General features: G+C 44.1%; 3 protein-coding genes and 1 pseudogene across 7 annotated transcripts; 2 read left to right on the top strand and 2 right to left on the bottom strand.

The window, feature by feature from the left end:
- The first annotated feature begins 4,040 nt into the window (after positions 1-4,040).
- LOC100828954 (F-box protein SKIP14) lies at positions 4,041-7,923 on the top strand. The gene is made up of 3 exons (XM_010241741.3): positions 4,041-5,632; positions 6,635-7,380; positions 7,466-7,923. The coding sequence occupies exons 1-2, from the start codon at positions 4,799-4,801 to the stop codon at positions 7,118-7,120; spliced, it is 1,320 nt and encodes a 439-aa protein (XP_010240043.1). The 5' UTR covers positions 4,041-4,798; the 3' UTR covers positions 7,121-7,380; positions 7,466-7,923.
- Positions 7,924-8,528: 605 nt separating this feature from the next.
- On the bottom strand, positions 8,529-11,857 carry LOC100828448. Of its 4 annotated transcripts, none has more exons than XM_024456422.1 (2): positions 11,739-11,857; positions 8,529-9,552 (listed from the first exon to the last, which is right to left on the bottom strand). In XM_024456422.1, the coding sequence occupies exons 1-2, from the start codon at positions 11,756-11,758 to the stop codon at positions 8,607-8,609; spliced, it is 966 nt and encodes a 321-aa protein (XP_024312190.1). In that variant the 5' UTR covers positions 11,759-11,857; the 3' UTR covers positions 8,529-8,606. The 4 variants fall into 4 exon arrangements, with proteins under 4 accessions (XP_024312190.1, XP_014751400.1, XP_003580007.1 ...); XM_014895914.2 differs by lacking the exon at positions 11,739-11,857 and adding an exon at positions 10,171-10,406; XM_003579959.4 differs by lacking the exon at positions 11,739-11,857 and adding an exon at positions 10,171-10,359 and having other exon boundaries at positions 8,529-9,568.
- LOC100828148 lies at positions 10,426-12,874 on the top strand (annotated as a pseudogene).
- Positions 12,875-13,277: 403 nt separating this feature from the next.
- On the bottom strand, positions 13,278-19,762 carry LOC100827539 (glucose-6-phosphate 1-dehydrogenase, cytoplasmic isoform). Of its 2 annotated transcripts, none has more exons than XM_010241739.3 (16): positions 19,549-19,762; positions 18,128-18,329; positions 17,584-17,669; positions 17,271-17,322; positions 17,015-17,195; positions 16,549-16,706; positions 16,400-16,468; positions 16,096-16,154; positions 15,725-15,761; positions 15,347-15,418; positions 15,004-15,151; positions 14,804-14,899; positions 14,127-14,197; positions 13,898-14,013; positions 13,747-13,792; positions 13,278-13,635 (listed from the first exon to the last, which is right to left on the bottom strand). In XM_010241739.3, exons 2-16 carry the CDS (start codon positions 18,296-18,298, stop codon positions 13,465-13,467), a joined length of 1,533 nt encoding a protein of 510 aa, XP_010240041.1. In that variant the 5' UTR covers positions 18,299-18,329; positions 19,549-19,762; the 3' UTR covers positions 13,278-13,464. The 2 variants fall into 2 exon arrangements, with proteins under 2 accessions (XP_010240041.1, XP_003580004.1); XM_003579956.4 differs by having other exon boundaries at positions 18,128-18,337; positions 19,549-19,761.
- Between the last annotated feature and the right edge of the window lie 788 nt (positions 19,763-20,550).

Genomic DNA, 20,550 nt, shown 5'->3' with positions numbered 1-20,550 from the left:
TCACGAACTAGTACTAGAAACGAACATAACTTAATGATTCAGTAACCAAATATACTTAACTACATGTCCCGTGCATTTTAACAAAACACATGATGTACGGAGTAGTTGTGAGATCCTCTGAGATGTGATGATAGCAACATATTGTCTTCCTCTATCTCATCCGGCTCCGCTCCGCTAATTCATTCCAACGAGCTGCCGCCTACCGGTGTTGATCGCCTCCGTTGTGCTTCTTGTTTTGTTTCTCCATGTTTCTTACTCCTTCCGTCCAACGAAGGATGTCTCAAGTTTGTCAAAATTTGGATGTATCTAGACATGACTTCGTGTATAATGCATTCAAATTTAGTTTTTTAGAAAGTTATTCTTTGATTGTTTTTCAAGAAAGTAAGTTATGTAAAACTTTCAGGTCCATAGTTTGTATGATGCATCCAAATTTTGACAAACTTCAAACATCATTTGTTGGGGTTGAGAGGAGCAGAGGACCTTGTTTCATACTTACCCAGGCGACAGTGCGAGATCGCTGTCGTTTGGACAGCAGTTATGACGCACGCCCACTTTCCCAGCTGCGGGAGGCCGCAGGCCCGGCGAGGCGCAGAGGCAAACCGAAATGTGTCACGACAAATGGCAACCCATGATACGATCGATCACAGGAGAGAGCAGCAAGTCAGCAACTAATTAAACATCCATGGGCACGAGTAAGGAGGCCTGGACATCCTGGTGGTCGCGACTATCGGACCATGAGATCGAAGCTTCGTCTCACTGCCCGTCGGAGCCGGAAAAAAGAAACTACGGGCGCGAACGAAGCAAGTAGCGCGCGAGTCAAACGAACGGCAGATCAGAGCACGCTTTTGCCTTTTAGTTGGCAGAAAAAAACATGGGGCCCCAAAAAGGAGTAGCCTTTTCGAATTTCGACTCTGCTCCTGCCTGGGAGCTCCTCCCGTCAAGGCATTTGGACCCGTTGCGTACGTGTGGTGCTGGTGCGGTCACGACCGCACTGGACTTTTTTCCAGGGTCCAAGAGCGGGGAAGCTTTCGTGCCCGCCAAGCCGCGACAGAGTTCGACGCGCCAAGCCATGCGATTGCGCAAGCGCTTTACAGTAAAGAAAACTAACCGGGGGGGCGAAAAGGATTCTTCTCCTTGCGCTTTACGGGCAGATAGAGTCCTTCGTTTACCGACCGAGAGCGATCGGTGCTTGGCCGCGAAGCAGGCGGAGACGTGTTGAAATTTCGTCAGTGGGCACCCCCTGTAAGAATAAGGAAAAGAAAAAGGGTTCGGGAGCTGCCGAGCATGGACCATGGGAAAGGCTACAAGAATAAAGAAAAACCGTCGTATTCATGGACGGATTTGCAGCAGGAAACAAAATCCCCCTATGCCCTTTGAAACGAACCGGAGCCACCAAACCCAGGAAACAAAATCCCCCGTTCTACAAATGCTGTGCTGCCCAGCCGATAACATCACGTCATCTCAACTAATTCAAACCATGCTTAATCAATGCACATATATAGCTCCTCGATCGAAACACGTTTTCTCGTGGAAAATTCGATCGAAACACGTCTCGTATGCCAGAAATAAAATCGATCGATAACCTCAGCTCACCAGGGTTCCTTTATTTTTCCTAGACTAGTGACTAGTCCATATCCGTCCTTTTTGGTGGGCTCGATGCCATCCCTCTATCCCAATCTCTCTTCTCCTTTCCTCCGGAGACAGAGAATCAGAGAACTCTATCCCGATCGCCCATGAGCTGGACGTGCGTCCAAAAACCCAGACGCTGAGCCATCGAATGATTCGTATCCAGCCACGAAGGCGCGAGACAGGCGGAAAGAATCACAGAAGAAAGCTAGCTCGCTCGCTCCGTGGAGCCGGCCCGCCACGCACGCTAGCTGCACTCTACTCTTCTGCCACCCACGCCACGATCAGGTTCGGGCACCACGTGTGCGGGCAGCGCGGTACACGTGGGGGCAGGACAGCGCAGGGCGTATATTTGCAGCGCAGCGGCCATCCAACAACAACGATAACTACCATCCGCCCGTCTGTCATGGGCCTATCCGTCCATCAATGCTTCGTTTTGCTGCGTCCTCGCCACTGCGACGTAATCCCTGGCTGGCCCCGGGCGTTTACGTACACGGAATTTATCGGGTTAAGTCATCCTCTGGATTCCGCAAGTCAGTGGGCGTTGAGGCGAGGAGGACGGTGGACGGGTGGAACGGGCGAGCCGGGTACGGGACGGTAGACTTCGGTACTTTTGCCTGAAGATCATGTAAACGTTGAAAAGACATGCGACCGGCAAGTTGAAATACGGGGGAGGTTGTTCGAGCAACGTGCCACTTTCCCTGTTTACCTTCTAAACAAACATGGCACGATTTTTGGCTGTTAAATATTTCGTCGGTCCTACGGGTTTATGTTTAAAAATCACGGTTCACTAATGTAAGACAGTTCTTATAGGTCCATCTCTTAACTAGATGTATTGATTTTCTTGGTCTTCACTTTCACGTTAAATTTTCATCGATGAGTCATTTTGTTTTGATACCAGTGTTTTATTTTAATATCAACGTTTCATATGATAGTACTAGTATTTTTCAACATTGGATTTAGAGGTTAATGTTTGCACGCCCATAAAGAAATGGCTAATTTTTTACAAAGAATGCAGATAACACATATCATTTCATTCGGAGGGAAGTGTGTGAGGTCGAGGCTCACACTATTTGCTCGCTCTTCGGTAGTAACTATTCTAAGTGTCTTTTTTAAGAAAAAAAATCTAACGATGCCCCGTTGCACGGTTCTTTTTTTGGACAACCTCATTAACTCTACAAGACATACCCCTTCCATTTCAAAACACGAATAGTGCTTTATTTGGTCAAGACAACCACCCACATTTCTCCATCAAAATGTGATTTTATGTGACATAAAATTGATGTTATTAGATTCGTACTCAATAGTACTTTCTTATTATGACTCTGCAACATATGATTAGCATGTTTTCGGACTAACAGAGCTTAGACAAATTCTTCTCAACGCCTTAGGACATCCGCAAAGGCTGACTCTTGGCCGTCTCTTATTTAAAATTTGTTTATGTAAGGAAATAAAAATAGGAGAGAGAAGAGAACTAACTCTTCGTGAAGAGTACTCTTAAGGAAAGAATCAACTAATAGTCAGCTAAAAGTCAACCTTTTAACCATTGTATAACATCGCATTTAATGCTAACAGATCATCTGGAGTCAGTTTAAAGACACAAGGCATTGCATCGTTGACTCTAAATGATGTAAAGAGTCAGTACCGACTCTACTATTGCGGATGCCGTTATGTCACTTAGAGAAGACAATAAATCATGTCGTTTATCTCGTAGTGACATCTCTCGTAAATAATGTTTGCATGAGTACAAAAACACGTGGCAAGTTAAATTAAATGAAGGGAACATGTCGTGAAGATACAAATTCCCTAAAAAAAGGTATTAGGAGAATATTAGTTTACGTGGCATCGCAAATAGAATATAAGAATATGTACATACGTTTAACAAAGTCATGGCAGTAGAACGTTTTAGAAGGAAGTCAGTGGACTGAAAAAATCTTAATATTTGAAAAAAGGAAGTCAATCAATCCCAAATCTTGTATTCTCGAGATAGTTTTCTTTATTTTAGAAGGGAGTCAGTCGATTCCAAAATTCTTGCTAGTTTGAAAAAAAGGAAGTCAATCAATCCCAAATCTTGGATCCTCGAGATAGTTTGGAAAGGAAAATTAATTTAAGAAATGAACCTACAGAATCCTCTGAAACCAAAGATCAACCACACTAACCATCTTTGCACGGACACGTACGCTCAGACTCCCAAGTCCCAACAGTCTAGCCGGCGCGAAATTCGTCGGGCCGGTGCGGGCGGCTGTTGTAAAAAAGCGCATAGATGATAGATCCCATATTTATTTTTCCCGGGAAAGGGAAGATGGTGCGTGGCTAGCGCACGGGAAGAGAGAATCAGAGGACCCGCATCGAAACGCAACAAACAAACCAAACAGAGCCGCCCGCCCGCTCCAGGAGTAGAAAAGGAGATCGGCTGAGCCGCCCCCACCCAGAGCAGGCAGGCAAGGCAGGCCACCACGCCCTCCCCCTCCTCTCGCTCTCGCTCTCGCTCTCCTCTCCTCTCGTCTCCTCCTCCCGTTCCGCGCCGCGCGGAAGGCCAAGGGGAGAAGGAAGGCCCTCAAGATTTCCCCGGAACCCCCGCACCCGTCTCTCCCCACCCCACCCGCCTCCTCCACCGCAGGGGTTTCACCACCACCCACCCGTCCGCCCCTCCCGCTCCCAATCCCAGTCAGTACCCGCCTCACCGCCGCCGCATTCGAAGGTGTCTTGCCTGCCATCCGCAGCAGAGTCGCCGATTCCCCCTCTCCTGAGAGCAAGCCCTGCCGGTTTGTGGATTTCGCTGCCAACCTTAGCTGGCCGTGGTGGGGATTTTGGTGCCGGAGCTCTTGTCACGGCGATTTGGGCTGGTGATTCTCCGGGCCGTGGTTCCTTTGACGGGGGTTGGGTTGATGGTGTTCCGGTTGGGGGTCTGATTCGGGGGAAAGTTGAGGTTGTGTATTTTTTTTGGAGCCCCTGGTTTCTCTGCTATTGGATTGATTTGGGATCCATGATCGAGATTGCTCGGTGAAGTTTTTGGTCCTAGGGATATTTTTTGATTGGCCCGGATCAGGAATAGAGGGTTCTCTTGAGGAGATCTAGGGTTGCGTGTGCTATCGTTCTGTGCATATTTGCTGTAGAAAAAAAAACAAAAAAAAAGGAGTAGGAGGTGGTGTGGAAGGGAAATTTGGAGGCTATGGCGCTGAATTATCCATCCTGCTCGTTGCTGATGAACGACGAGTGCTTTGCCATGATGAGAGGGTGTGGGTGCTGGTCGGAGGAGGCCTCCCCCCTGTCGTCCATAGGGGTGAATGCCCTGTTCCGGGATGATTTAGAGTCGGAGCGGGATGATGAGTCCGACCCTGTTGATCTCTTGCCGACGGATCCCTTTGGGATGAACTTCGAGACCACACTCACTGCTGCGCTCGCCAGTTACTTCGGAGACCTCACCGGTGCTGGCCGTTTTGGAAACGGCGATGGTGTTGCTGTTTGTGCTGACCTGAGTTATTACTTCCTGAATCATGCTCTTGCACTCTCTCGAGAACCACTGATTGGTGGTCACAGTAGTGCTTTCGAGGGACCCTTGGGGTTTGGAGGACTTGCCGCCGGTGGAGACACTGAGCATTCTCCAGGATTACCTCCGCGCGCATCCTGCTCACAGTCAATTGGGTATGAGGAGGATCCATGCGCCTCTGGCATTGCTGCATTGGCGTGCTGTGATGCTGTTCCTGTCCAGGAAGGAACTGCACCACATGACGGAATGTTGTTTGCTCTTGGCTATCTTGGGCTTCGGGACATCCTCTCTGTGGAGATGGTATGCAAATCTTTGCATTCTGCTGTTCGGAATGACCCTTTACTGTGGAAGTGTATCCATGTTGAACAAGCCTTGTGCAAGATTTCTGACCCCGATCTTCTACGTTTGACACAAAAGTTCCCGGGGGCTTTGCAGTGTTTAAATATAAATAATTGCCTGAATATCACGGACAAGGGTTTGAATGCTGTTCTTGAAAGTAATCCAGGATTAACAAAGGTTAGTATGGCCACCATCCTCTTGCAAGTATTTCAAAGTTCTGGAATTATATGGGGCAACTAATTTATCTGTGTATGTTCATACTCGCAACAATCTACTCTTTCTGCCTTAGCACACTCTGATAAAAAAGTAGAATACCTTGGAAGGGCCAGGTATCACAATATTGAAACAAGAATATGCACCCAAATTAGAGTCGAATAGGACTTAAACATAGGTGGTGGGGGTCAGCAACAATTCCCACCAACCAAACTAGGGTCAGTTTGAGTTCCGTAGGATACTCTGATAGTTTGATTATCCAATTTCTTTTTATATGGAGCATTGTTTCGTTTCCTAGCTCTAGCTATCTAGTATGTAGTATTTACTGTCATGAATATTCACTATTGGCACTTTTGGTCTTTCTGAGCAGGACTACTGTTTTAGATTATCATGGTTTCTCTTGTTTCTGTTGTTGTATTTAGCTAATACTATTCACTTGTCCCTATGTCGGCTAGATCACAAGTCTCAGGGGCAAACTAGTCAGTTGGCACAACAGCATGTTCTGCAAGAGCTGTGCCTGTGATAGCTGGCAGTAGAAGGAGTGGAAATGTTGTACTCCCTCCGTCCCAAAATAAGTGACGTCGATTTGTATAGATTTACGTCACTTCCACGTCACTTATTTTGGGACGGAGGGAGTAGATTAAATGTTCTTGCAGCAGTAATAATTTACCATGCAATTATCAAAATAACTATAACTTGAGCTTGTTTTTACTGCCTTGTGCATGCCAATGTTGCAAAGAGTACCGCATGGAATCTTTTTACCGCACCACTTTTTTGAAGTTTGGTAAATGCTTCTAATTTCTTGCAATAGTTTAAAGTTGGAACAGTATGGGAAAAAATTCTGTGCCACCAATTTTAGGGACAGTTCTCTTTATGCACGTGCTTGTTCTCGTAAATTATTAGTTTAACAGAAACATATTGTTCTGTTATCTATTCTAATTCTAACTTTTCATTTTTTTAATACAGTTGAGTATTGCACACTGCGAACGATTAACGTTAGATGGTCTTATCTCCAATCTCAAGTCATTTAGTATGAAAGCGGTGTATGGCATCAAGAGCCTCAGATTTGGTACACGCTTCAATTTACCAAAAAAGCAGTATGAGGAGTTACTATCCTTGTTGAGCATTGACAAGATGCAGGAGCTGCACAACCAGGAGCCACGATTCTGTCAAGCTAATCATCTTTTATCAGATTGCAGTGACGGATATGCTCTTGATATTGAGATGTGCCCTATTTGTCAGAGCTACAAACTTGTTTATGATTGCCCTGAAGAGGAATGCAATGCCAGAAGATCTGGTAATTGCAGAGCATGCGGGATTTGCATCAAGAGATGCGGGCAGTGTGGGAGGTGTTTAGAACCCGGTATACAGTTTGAAGAAAAATTTGATCTGGTCTACCGTTGTTACAAGTGTCTAGGGGATCCAGCCTCATCTCTCACTGGGGAAAAGTAGATGTGCTCTATTTTATCCATTGGAAGAATATCTTCTCCTTGACCACCAGAGGAACAACAGTCACTGTCCAGCAGTTCAGCCATCTTAACATAATATCTCCTACCGATGAAAAACAAAAAAAACAAAGAAGTTAGTTTGTTATCCAAGGAGCAGTCTTTTGACATATACTACATCTGTTTGCAAGAAAAATAAAAAAACTTTGTGAATTCAGCAAAAAGACAGGATGGTTCCACTATTATGGTCTAACTACTGACAATGAGGTGGGTGTGCACTTGTGCTGTACTTTCCGTTGGTAGTTAGTTCGTTTGTTACAATGCACACTCATTTTCTTATATCTTGTTCCAGGGATGTTTCTTCCTGGAATCTGCAGTTCCAAGTGTGTAAACGGCGGGTTGCTTGAAGCTGCATCTTCCTGGGAGGATTGAAGATGAACTTATTCCTTCGCTCCCTAAAATAAAAGCTGTATTATTTAAACCAGTACCATTCGAGACATGTAATAGTTTTATTTTGGAGACAACGTGTGATACGACTTGCTAGCTAGTACTCCCTCTGTTCCATAATTCTTGTCTCAAATTTGCCTAAAAATTGGATGTATCTATTCCTAAAGTGTCTAGATACATGTAATATTTCGACAAGAATTATGGAACGGAGGGAGTATTTCATATTCTCCTTGAGTAGAAATAAATGATTGACTTCTAACCAAGTATCACTGTTTTTTGATTGCTACATCGGCATATTGGCCAGTTGTATAATTTACTGTGAATCTGTAATTGAGGACACTAGGAACAAAAGTTGTTTTGGCATGCTTCATGGTCTTCAAGGTAGGTACTATTTCAGGTCTACTAGCCCGTGTTCTGAACAGGTCATGTACCAAACGTGAGCTCCGTTGTGTTGGGGTTTTGGCGATCATGGCCAGGCATCCAGGCTTAGACTAGCTTGCCTGCCTGCCTGACAGGTAAGGTAAAGCCAAGTTCGTGAGAGCTGAGAAGAAGCTAGCAACAGGTGGACGCTTCTGAGAGTATCAATCCATTCTGTCTTCCGGGAGGAATCGATTTGCCGGAAGCAAGCAGCTCCTGTCGCGTCGCTTTGCTTCTTGTTACTTTGCGTACAAGCAAAAGTGTAGACTAACACTCAAACAAGAGCCAAGGCAGGAAGCCCCTGCTGCTAGGAAACCAGAGTTCAGTTTGAACCTGAGAAAAAATGTGGCATGATCGATCACATCCCATGAGTAAGAAGCAAATTGCATCTGCGCATTTGTTTAGGTTACCCACCTGCTTCATTGCTACCTGCTTTCTAGTTTCAGTAGTTTCAGAAAATGGCCGTATGGAATGATCATAGGACACGTCGCACAAGATTATACTACGTACTATTTAAACCATAACAAAAACAAGGGATACCGGGTGCAATCTTTTGGGAGTAAGTAATCCAGGATTTGATTTAAATTAAAGAATACCAGAATACATTGTACAACCATTGACAGAATTACTCATGGGAAGAATTCTACATGCCCACCAACGTCCCTACACAACAACTTGGCTTCAGAAGCCAGCTTCCTGCTCTTAACTATCACCAGGTTCGTGAGCCGGTGCTTGGGCTGTGGCTCGAAGGATCTCGCTTCGGCCTCCTTCCCGAGCAGTACGAGCTCCCGTGCAGGCATTACGTTGCCCCACCAGAATTCACGCAGGACGTCGTGGATGAGCTCCCAGTATGCGCGGTCTCGAGGGACCCGGAAGAGGCTGCTCCCATTGGGGGTCCAGCAGTAGAGGTCGACCCAGTCTCTACCCATTATCTCCATCAGGCCCTGCACCTGCGGCATGTAGTAGTATGGCACGATACGCCATGGCAGAGCAAGCTCAGGCTTACCCTTGTTGTATGGACACTTGACTTCCAGGATCCCGCCATTGGGGTCACACCCAAGAATGCCGTCAGGTGAAGCTCCAAGCCATCCAGAGTTAGCCTCTGTGTGCACTGCAAAGCCAAGGGAACCCACCGATCTTCCTGTGATGCTTGTGTACTGCTCTACCGCCATGCTTTCATGATTGGTTCCCCAGGCCATGGCAGACATGGCTGCCTCCGCCAACTTGAGTTCTGTTGGTCCAAATACCTTCTCATTCCACAGCTCCGACCGTCTGTTGCCGGCCCAGAAGCCCAATGCAGTGCTGAAGGTGCTTGTGGTGAGCTTGTCCTTCCGGAGGGCAAACCACTCCTCTGACCGTTGGGCTACGTCAGAAGAGGGAAGCTGGGCGGACACCATGAGGGCTGAAGATGGCGAGAGGGATAACAATGATGACCGGGTATAGATCCGCAACGATGAACCTGAGCAGCTACGAGGAATATAGCCTTCAAAGTTTCGTCTTGACGGCAAGAATGCAGACGGAGTTAGACGCACATGAGGTGTTGAACAAAAGGCCGTTGGAATGGGCAGGAGTGACCTGAACAAATAAGAAGCTGCTCAATGGTTAGAAAGCATGTTAAATGGTAATGCAGTTTGGATAAGCACACAATGGTTGGGAAAGCATCTAGGGAGTGCTCCACAAGAATGGTCAACCTCGATGTGCATGTAACTCATGACAAAGTTATGCTTCTCTTGTATGAAGAGAAGGAAGAATTTTGCAAGCAACCACCAAGGGTTTATTCCTTGCCTTGTTTCAGGAAGCAGACATGCTTGGGACAAGCAACCGTTTCGACAGGCGTAAGGTGAATACCCAACGAAGCAAACTCTACGTGGCTGAAAATGATAGGTTCCAATCTCTTTTTTTCCCAATCTATTTGGAAGATTTGAGCATAATATTCCGATTCTCTGATAACACATGCACAACTTGCAACACTGAACCGATTGCAAACAAGTTTGAAACAATCAGAAAGCTCAAGCAATCAAAGACAACCTCAATTTAAACGCAACTATGGCAAGCATTTCTCAACAGGTTTGCATGACGGAACGTGTAACGCCCTTTCAGACACTCTCAAGCTCTCTGGAGGAGGGTGAGAGACCGTGAGAGTGACAGTAACAATAGAGCTGCGCCAGTCATGGCGGGGGCGGGGTCGCTCACCTGCGCGGTGTGGCGGCTCGAGCGACGAGGGCGGCCGAGCCGAGCGGAACCTCGACCTCGGCGGCGCAGTCCCGCGGCCCAGCGCGTGACGACCGGCGGCCGCCGCCTGCGGAGAAGCTGCCATGGCCGCTAGGTCTCGCGTGTGGATGGGCTAGGCTGGTTCCGTCTGGGTCGTTTTGGGAACAAAGCGGCCGTCTTGGTCGAACACAACAAAACAACATGACCGGCTTGGGCCCAGGGGCAAAAGCGTCCTTACGAAAGAATAGAGCGTCGTCGTCGGGCTAGGTGGGATTCGTCTGAGTATCCAACAGCAGCCGCCGTAGCAGCGAGAGGAGGAACGGGGAAGCGGTCGATCGAAAGGAAGCAATGGAGAACGGCGGCGGCGGCGATGTCCCGGAGAATGCCAACGAGCGTACGGCCCAACCACTTGCTTGCACCCCGCGGGTTTATTGCATCCAAGGGTTTTACGGCTCGTTTCTGACCGGTTTCTGGGTTGCGCCGCCGCAGATTGCCCCGGGACGCAGTCGGAAGCGGCGGGGAAGGCGGACTCTTGCGCCGGGTGCCCCAACCAGCAGATCTGCGCCACCGCGCCCAAGGGTCCCGACCCCGGTAAAACCCACCCTGCCCTCTGCACCTTACCGTACGTGCCACTGGTTCCCCAATTTGGTATTTGTGCGATTGGCGCAACCGCCGTGTGGTTTGCTTGCTTGCTAGCAATGTTGCGTGATCAATGCTTGCCGTGGTCAGGTTGTTGTTGTTGCAGTTGAGCACGACTTTATTAGAGGGCGTACAGTCTGCACTTGCGTGAGCATGCTTTGCAATTGTCTTTAGTTCGCACGCAGCAGATGTTACAATTTGGTTGTAGCAAGCTCAACCAGTGAGCAAATGATTTCAATGTGTAGAAGTTGTTTTAGTATATCTGACCCTGAATTTGCTGATGTTGAAGAAGTTTAGATGATACGGAGTATAAGCTATGAAACAATGGTTTGGTATGGACTAGGAAAATACAAGAGTTGACTGATGGATTCTACAGTTAGTTCATTGATTAGTCACCCCAACTCAATTTGATCACTGGAAAAAGTGTCAGCTCAACTCAATTTGACCACAGGGAAATGTACTTCAAGAATACACTTGTGTTCTCATACATGTGCATATGATATAAACTGAAGCTTTGCTTCAGTTAATTTTGTGTGTGCCGCGCTTGGTGGATGCTATTACTGATGATGTGAGCTGGTATTTTTTGACCTAGCTGTATGAACCTTGAACCTTAGGTCCACATGCACACATAAGCCCCTGTGAGTGTTTGTACGTGAGGGAGCATTGAAGCATGTGTATCTTTTGGCATGGTATTCTTGTAAAACGTAATCCCTATCCTAAGATACCGTCAAGTTGGTTTGTGTATCTGTAGTATCCAATTAGTTTTTCATATTTACTATATTTATTATTGATGACACGTTGTTAAATTGAGTCATTTTATTTCCAGACTTGCTTGCTATCATTGAACGAATGAATACCGTGAAACATAAGATACTGGTGTTGTCTGGGAAGGGTGGTGTCAGGAAGAGTACCTTTTCAGCCCAGCTCTCATTTGCCCTTGCTGAGATGGACTATCAGGTCGGCCTTCTTGACATAGACATATGTGGACCTAGCATCCCAAAAATGTTAGGTCTCGAAGGCCAGGATATTCATCAAAGTAATGTTGGCTGGTCGCCGGTGTATGTTGAATCCAACCTTGGTGTCATGTCAATTGGCTTCATGCTGCCAACCCAGATGATGCTGTCATTTGGAGGGGTCCTCGCAAGAATGGACTCATAAAACAATTCCTAAAGGACGTTGATTACCTTGTGGTGGATGCTCCTCCAGGAACGTCCGATGAACACATTTCAATTGTGCAGTACCTCCAGATTGCAGGAATTGATGGTGCCATCATTGTCACCGCTCCGCAGCAAGTTTCTCTAATTGACGTGAGGAAGGAGATAAATTTTTGCAAGAAGGTTGGCGTTCCTATCCTGGGTGTCGTTGAGAACATGAGTGGCTTGAGGCAGGAACTTTCAGATATGAAATTTGTGAAGCCAACTGACAGAGGCGAGGTAGATGCCACAGAGTGGGCTCTGAGCTACATCAAGGAGAAAGCTCCAGAATTCTGTCGCTTGTTGCATGCAGTGAGGTATTTGATAGCAGCAAGGGTGGCGCTGAGAAGATGTGCCATGAGATGGGGGTCCCTTTCCTTGGGAAGGTGCCCATGGACCCGCAGCTCTGCAAGGCAGCGGACGAGGGGAGGTCATGCTTCACTGATCAGAATGCAGTGCAAGTGCTCCAGCTCTGAAAAGCATAATCAAGAAGCTGATCAAGACGTAGTGAGAAGATAGTGTTGGCACATGACCATGAAAATGATGCTAGCAGTTACCGTTGTATATCAGTAGTAGGGGGGAGTGTTTTCATGGCACTCTTTAGCTTTGCAGAAACCTTCTATTGTCACTTGCAAATTAGATAAGATTTTGCACTTCTGTGTCGTGCTGCACTAGAAAAAAAACTAGTACCCTGTAGAAACTATGAGATGTTAGTTCACAAATCAGAATCCTCACTGGAAAGTCAATGCCTTCTCCATTTTTCCATTCTACTTATAGTTTTGCGTGTGGTCACCTAGTTATGCAACAGAACTGGTGGTTGTTAGTTGGAATGTAGCTTGTGTAGTTTCTCTTTATTCCAATCTTGAATATTTATCAGGCATCCATATTGAGTTCTAGCCTTGGCTCTTGTCATCATCTAGTCATGCATTATGCTCATCTCCCACGGCCGAGGTCTTGTAATGCAGTGCATGCAGATGGAAATACGGATTTCCTGATTCCGACCATCAATATTGGCAGCCGTAAGATGCCTACTTTTCAACCGCTTACAAGTTGAGCTTCGAAACCATTGTGATCTCTGTAGAGCGAGTACTGCTCTCCATCCCAGGCAAATATGTTTCTGGCTGGACTAAGTCCCCAGCCCTTTTTTATCCGGTCAGATGTCTAGAGATTTGCCTATGCACAATGTCTGATAACACACATATTCCATCAGAAAAAAAGATCAGTATTCGCAGCCAAGTCAACACTGATAACTCGCACTGATTGAAACACTGCATTCTTATTTCACACCGCAGTGGGTATATATTTCACCAAGCAGATTGTTATTACAGCACCATGTAACTGGCGGCACCGGGAAAATCCGTAGCATTTATACCGTGGTAGTTCCACTCATCCTAGCTAAACAGCACCTACGAGGATTCAGGGAGGGGCTATGCAAACCACCACTCTATTTAAGGGTGGGTGGTATCCATATGTAACCATGGGTCTGCATATACCCAACCTTCTCGCTCAGTTCATCAGCTTCCTTGGGGCCTCGGCTGCCAGGCTGATATGGCACAGTCTTCAGCTTGCCTGCGTCGATGTCGTGCAACAAGGGAGTGAAGATCTGCCAGGCAGCCTGAAACCACCAGACACAATGTCAGGGAGGGAATGAAAAAAAGAGTGCCCTTTGAAAGAAGAAATAGAAGAAATAATGTCTTCAAAAAAGTCATCTGGGGTGGAAGCACACCTTCAGCTCATCTCGGCGCACAAAATGTTGCTGGTCTCCTCTTATTCTGTGGAAACATGGCTGAGCATCAGTGTGATACATTGAGAGTGGACATTATAATGTGCTATGGACAAAATCAAACATAATATGCCTCTGGAAGGATGATACGTACGTATCCAAGATTAGGCGTTCATATGCCTCTGGAATCTTGACAGTTTGGTACCGCATCCCATATGACAAATCAAGTTCACTCTGTTCAGTAGCCATTTCTAATCCAGGTTTCTTCACCTGCACAAATTCATGTAATGTCAGTAAATTATCTTAGCAATACTGTTGTGCTCAGATGTCAGCATATTTCACTGGAGAAAGTATTAGAAAATTACTTAAGTAGCTGGACTTACGGTTAGTTTCATGTACATGGATTCTGATGGCTGGAGGCGTATGACAAACTCATTTCTTCCTTGCTTCTTACCTTCAACAGGTTAAAATTTAGGTCAGCCATTGGGTCTCAAATTATGACTTTGGCATAAAAGAGAACAAATTGATAGCAAGAATGTCAACAACAGAGGCATTCAACTGAGCTAACACGTGAGGAAAACTGTCATCTTAATCTAACACCCTAACAATTGTTTTTGAAACCGTAACACCCTAATAAATATAACAACATGCCATGATAGGGCCAGGAGAGCTTATGAAGCATGATAGATAGCTTAAGGTTAGACAGAAACTATCTTCACTGTTTATCTAGTTTTGTTTTTGTCCACAAGTCTTCCTAAGAAAACTCACCTCATGTTGTTGTATTCATTTTATTCAACATAAAGGAAGTCCTTTCCCGGGTGTAGGGATCTGTTTTTACCTATTTTGTACTGTTAATGAAACTTTACCTATTACTTTCATATTTCAGATCTCGAGGTACCAAAGTATCAGACTTATGAAAAGTACTTCTAGTTTTCTACTGCCTAGTTTATGTAAAGGCAACTCCATTAAACTAGACCATGAAAACACACTTGATTAGGTAGCCACATTGCATGTAAACAGAAATAAACCAGACCATGAAAATTAATGTCTAAGCACATACATCTAAAAATGTCACCAGGAACATCCTTGAACTGCACACGGATTTCGGCTTTCCTTGAGTTTAATGCTTTACCAGCTTTAAGAATGAAAGGGACACCTGTAGGATATGAATATTTAGGAGTTAATACCAAAAGTGGAGATGGTATGATCCAGACAAGGGCGTGATTAAGTCAAAGAACAAATACTGGATGAAACAAATACCTTCCCATCTTTCATTGTGTACCCGAAGTACAACAGATGCAAAAGTTGGGGTATTAGAGTCATCTGGTACTGTAGGGTCATCCTTGTAGCCCTCATATTGTCCAAGGACTACCTCTTCATCCTTTATAGGGTTCACAGATTGCAGAACCTGACATTAACACAGGAAAGTGATTTTGCTTAGCACTAAACCAACAGGAAATACATACGATATGTACTCTGCTAAATATTATAGAAGAAATCAAGTCACGACAAGCTAGCAAAGCTGCAGTACAGTAGTACGGAGTAGCATGTAGGGAGTAGATGATCAAGTACAGTATTAACGGGGAGCAGAGGAGATAAGAACCTTGACTTTCTCATCTCTAATGTGCTCAGGCTTAAGAGAGACAGGCTTTTCCATTGCAACCAAACAGAAAACCTGCACAAGATGGCAGTACTTTATTATCGAACTGTTTAACTCCTAAGAACATTTGTAGTCTGCAAACAGTCCTATCTATCATGTACTCCTATTAACATTTGTAGTTAGGCCATATATGGTTCAGCATTAGACAGCTGTGCTCATCAATGTTAAATACACTCGAATACGCTGAATGTTACACAAACATGAGTAAGATGAAAAAAGGCATTTATTGTCTAAAGTAACAGACTGAATGCTGAAGCCAAGTTATAAAATGATTACAAAATAAAACTATATGGAGAATTAACAAATCTTATTAATTTTTACCTGCAACAGATGGTTCTGAATGATATCACGGATGATCCTGCAGTAATAAGAGGGAGGTTAGGTACTTCCACACTAAATAATTGGTTGCTGTTAAATTGTAATCAATAATTTTGAATGTTGAACTTTGGAAACCTATATAATAAAGATAAATACACATTTTCACTCTTTCAAATACAAAATGATATATTGATCAACAAGGGCCAATTAGGACTGCTGACATATCTAAAGTAGTATATCAAAATTTACCTTGCTTATCAGATTCAGATATATGTTTTACAAGATTAATACTCTTTACTTATAAGGGTATGATCTACTGAAGTAAGGGTAAAATTTAGATTAAGAACTTAATAAAGTTTAATGCTTTTATGTACCCATATTGATCAAAATATCCTCCACGCCCTTCAGTTCCGAAATCCTCCCTGAATACAATCTGCAAGATTGGATTCATTACAGAATGAAGCTTTTATAGTATACCATGTTCTTCACTGGTATTAGGTTTAATTTGGTTCATTCAAAACAAAAATAAATTAAAGGTAGCAAACAGCTAATGGTCTAATGCAATAACCTACAAAAGAAATGCCTACTTGCATGGTGCAGTAACTGCAGGTTATGGATTTCTTGAGTCAGCAATTGTAAGGTGCCTACTGCCAAGTGCGTAACTAGAAACAAGCATACCTGTATATTATCAACATTGTCACGGTTCCAAAGAGGTAAGAACAAACGGTTTGCAAAACGAAGCACAAGCTGTGAATTGTGATCAGTTCAGAAAGAGTTAGCCCAATGCGAGTAAAATATAAATACATGAACAAAATTATAAACATTACCAAGTTTTGGACCAACTCCTTTCCCAAGTAGTGGTCAATCCTGTAGAGCTGATCTTCCTCGAATAACTCCCCAAGTTGGGAACTTAACTCTTCTGAGGTGTCCAAGTCCTTTCCAAATGGCTTCTCGACAATTACTCTAGTCCATCCAGCGCGAGAAGCTGCAAGCAGAACATTAATGTCTGTCCCAAATTTTACAAAAGTAACAATGCAATTTAGTACAGTAGAGTGTATCTCCACTTTTTCTGAGCTGAAGTGAATAGCAGCTGGAAACTTTTTTCTCGAACACGCATAAAAATGCATGTCAATTTGTATTAGAAGGAATAGCAGGTAGAAACTAAAATGTTCAGAAACGATCATGTCCTCATAACTTGAATAAAAATGCATGCATTTATTGCCCTATAAACTAAAGCAAAGAAAATAGGTCCTGATGAAGATAATCTTCTGAGAAAGCATAGAAGAAACTTACTTGGATTCATGCAATATGTTCGGATCATTTTGCACACTGAAGGGTAGACAGATGGAGGTAATGCCAAATAAAAGAGTCTGCGGGAGCTTCCCGATTCGTTTGACTTCTCATACTCTGATATTTCCTTGTTCAAGTTATCAAATCCTTCTCCACTGTCATAGGAACCACTGACATATTTAATCTGCAATAAAAATTTACCATAATGACGTGCATGTTGCAGAAGGAATTAGGAGTGAGTTTATATACAACAACCTACCAATTGCAAAAATTCTGAAATATGCTCCTCTGATGATGCTCCTTTGAGGTACCTGTACATTTTTTAAGAGCATAATACCGTTAGTATCAATGCTTACAGAATTTTAGTCTAATTTGGCAGACATCCTTACTAGTATGCAGAATCCTGGTAGTTAGAGATGCAGATATGCTGAAAACAGGCTAAAGTGTCTAAATGCAACAGCAAGATGTGATAACCTAGAGTTTTTTTTAGAACACGATGGAGCCATTTTCTAGATAATGTTTCATGGAAAGCAAGGAGTTCCAAATAATTATTCCAGCACCCAGAAACTTACCCACGGATGCGTTCTCTTAACCCATCATCAGAGAGATTTGATCTTGCATACCCAAATATATGCACCTCACCAGATTGTAAAAAACCCTGTAACACATAACATTAAAGTAAACTAATATCAATTGACCTGGGAATTATAGTGTATATAACAGACACTGCACAGAAGTAGCATGGATACTGTAGTTTGCCACCAGTTATTTACAAATAGCTGGTAACACAGGTAGCTATCGAATAAATAGAATCTTAAACTGTGATTTGCCACCAGTTATTTACAAATGGTGGGTAACACAGGTAGTAGTTGAATAAATAGAATCTCAAACTGTTTGACACCAATCCTTTGAATTGACTCCTACAGCATTATTGCATACCCAGGAAGAAAGATGGTTACAACTGTTTGCGCTTATACTCGTGATCAGATCATTCTAAGAAAAATGAAAAACGATTTCTTGCTCTGGAATGCGTCAACTGAATGTACATTAGATTATCACTTTCAGAATAGAGATTTTGCAATTTGCATAAGGAATAACTAGTTATTGTCAAACTACCTGCTCAAAAAGGTGGTAGAGTGCTGGGAAGGTTTTTTTCTTGGCAAGGTCCCCAGATGCCCCAAGTACAACGATAGAGAGGCACCCTTGCTCCAAAGGAAGTTCTAGGTCCTTTGCTAAAGAGTTAAAACTGCTTTGTCTCGATGACTGTGAAGATTCAGTTCCCGCCATAACAAATAGGATGCTTCTCTTCTTCCTTCAACTGTAGACCTAACAAGGTGAGCAAGATCTGATTAAATCATAAGATTGTCTGAACTTAGCGTGGCCATTTACATGCGACTCATTGAAATGGAAGATCCAACATCAAACAAATAAGCTAGCGGAATGCACGGATAGATTGCTTGGTTAGGCTCGTTCCAGTACACGCATGGCCATGTTGGCAATGTATACTAAAGGCATGAAATGCTACTGTTGCCCCTAAAAGCAGGGAACAAAAATTACACATGATTAGATCTATTTTCATTTCAAATGAACTACTCCGTATTTCTAATTCTCGGTTACCTCAGACTTCTGAGAACAAAGTGATCTCAACTGCCAAGAACACAAAAGGCACGATATATTCAATAAAAGTTGAATACGTCAATATGCCATGTACTAGTGTTAAGTTAAGAAACCAGTAATCAACTCCAACAAACGCCCCCAAAGTTACACCTATCGCACCTTCACAACATTTATTTCAGATACAACTATACACAACTCAATACCAGTTTTTTTAAGGAAAATAAGCTCGTACTTCGGTGTTTGATCTGGCGAAACTTACTGTGAAAAGAGCAGCACAGTAATTCTACTAGTACGGAGTAGAAATGAAGCAGTCAAGAAGACCAAACCACCATTCCCTAATTCGTAGCAACAAACCAAACTAGTTACTCTCCAGCAAAAAGAACAGTCTCAATGAAACATCTGCCGATCAGAAGATTCCCCTAAAAAAGTTAAAAAAAACAGTTCCCAAATCGCAGTCCAGGGCCTAGGAAAACTGGTTTAAGCTTAACCACAATTCACAGCATTTAACGGAAGAGATGGTCAAATCTGGCAGCAGCAAGAACATCTCTATCGGCATGTAGGCATCACGAGACGAGATCCACACCCCTGAACAAACTGCAAGCTCGCGGCGCCCCGCCGCCGCAGAAACACGGCGTGATCGAGGAAAGAAATCTACTACTCGTAGAAAGAACGCAAAGACTGCGACCCTACTCACCGAAAAGAAAACAACCCAAGAAAAGCGTTTGCCAGAACAAGGTAGGCAGGCAACGCGGAGCAGCAGATTGCGACGAACCAATCAATTAAACCTCGGAACCTACTACTACTCCCGCGGAAGCAAACAAACAAAAAACAAAGCTCTCCCACGAAAGACGAGCGAGATTTTGCGGCAAGAATTAACAGCAGCCGGAGGGAGCTGCGGAGCGAGATCGATGATCACTGACCAGTGGGCGGCGAGATTCGTGCGCGCGGGGAGGAAGCGCGGGCGGGCGAGTGGGAAGGGGAGGGGTGGATCGGGATGGCTTCCTTCGTTCCGATGCTCCGGATTGGCAGGTCGACAATTTATACCGCAGCGGCGTCACCCCGGCCGCCTGCCCCTGTCTCTCCCGCTTTCGCCTCACCTGTCCACTACCTACCCGTCTTGGGGGCCTGCGTGCTCCGTGCTGCGCTGCGCTCTGCTGTGCCACCAACCGCGAAGCACGTAGTTCTACGGGTTAATAATAATATCGGGAGACTCCAAGGGGCTTTTGCGAAAAGAGGCGAGGTATAACGACAGAGAAAAAAGTTGTCGATTGTCCCGGTTATTTATAGTACCAGTACGTTTATCGGGAGTATTTATTTATTTATCCTTTATTTATTAGTAATAGGGAGGATTATTTTGTGTGCTGTTTCTTGGTTCTAGGTTTCAGATGTCTTTCTGGATCTGATATAGTTTGCAAGGTTAGCATGGTCCCCATGTATAAAGAAGACAGGAACAAAAATCATATCCCCTGCCTTAAGATACTTTCGTATTGTGACAGGCATATAGAGAGGAGTATAGTCAGTAGTGGCGTGCGGTGACGTTTGTGGGTCGTCACCGTTAAGAGTTGAGTTTACATGCACTTTTGGTTAAAGGAAATGGACTTGACAATGCTAAAAAAAATCTAAGCAAGAACCGTAAATGTATACTCCATGTGGTAAGTCATATAATCCTGTAAAAGTTCTCGTTCCTAAATACTCTACCTTTGTCTTGAGTCAAACTTTTAAAATTTTGACCAAGTTTATAGAAAAATCTACCAACATCTAGAACACTAGTTTTAGTTTTATTGAATCTTTCATTATATATATTTCATATCATATCCATTTGATATTGTAGATCTTGCTAGAATTTTCTACAAATTTGGCCAAACATGAAGAAATTTGACTCAGGACAAAGATATGACTTCTTATTTTTAGAAACGGACAGA

Source organism: Brachypodium distachyon, chromosome 5 (genome assembly GCF_000005505.3).
Source record: "Brachypodium distachyon strain Bd21 chromosome 5, Brachypodium_distachyon_v3.0, whole genome shotgun sequence".
Taxonomy (NCBI): domain Eukaryota; kingdom Viridiplantae; phylum Streptophyta; class Magnoliopsida; order Poales; family Poaceae; genus Brachypodium; species Brachypodium distachyon.
Note: the sequence above shows the minus strand (reverse complement) of the source record. Positions and strands in the feature narration are given on the sequence as shown.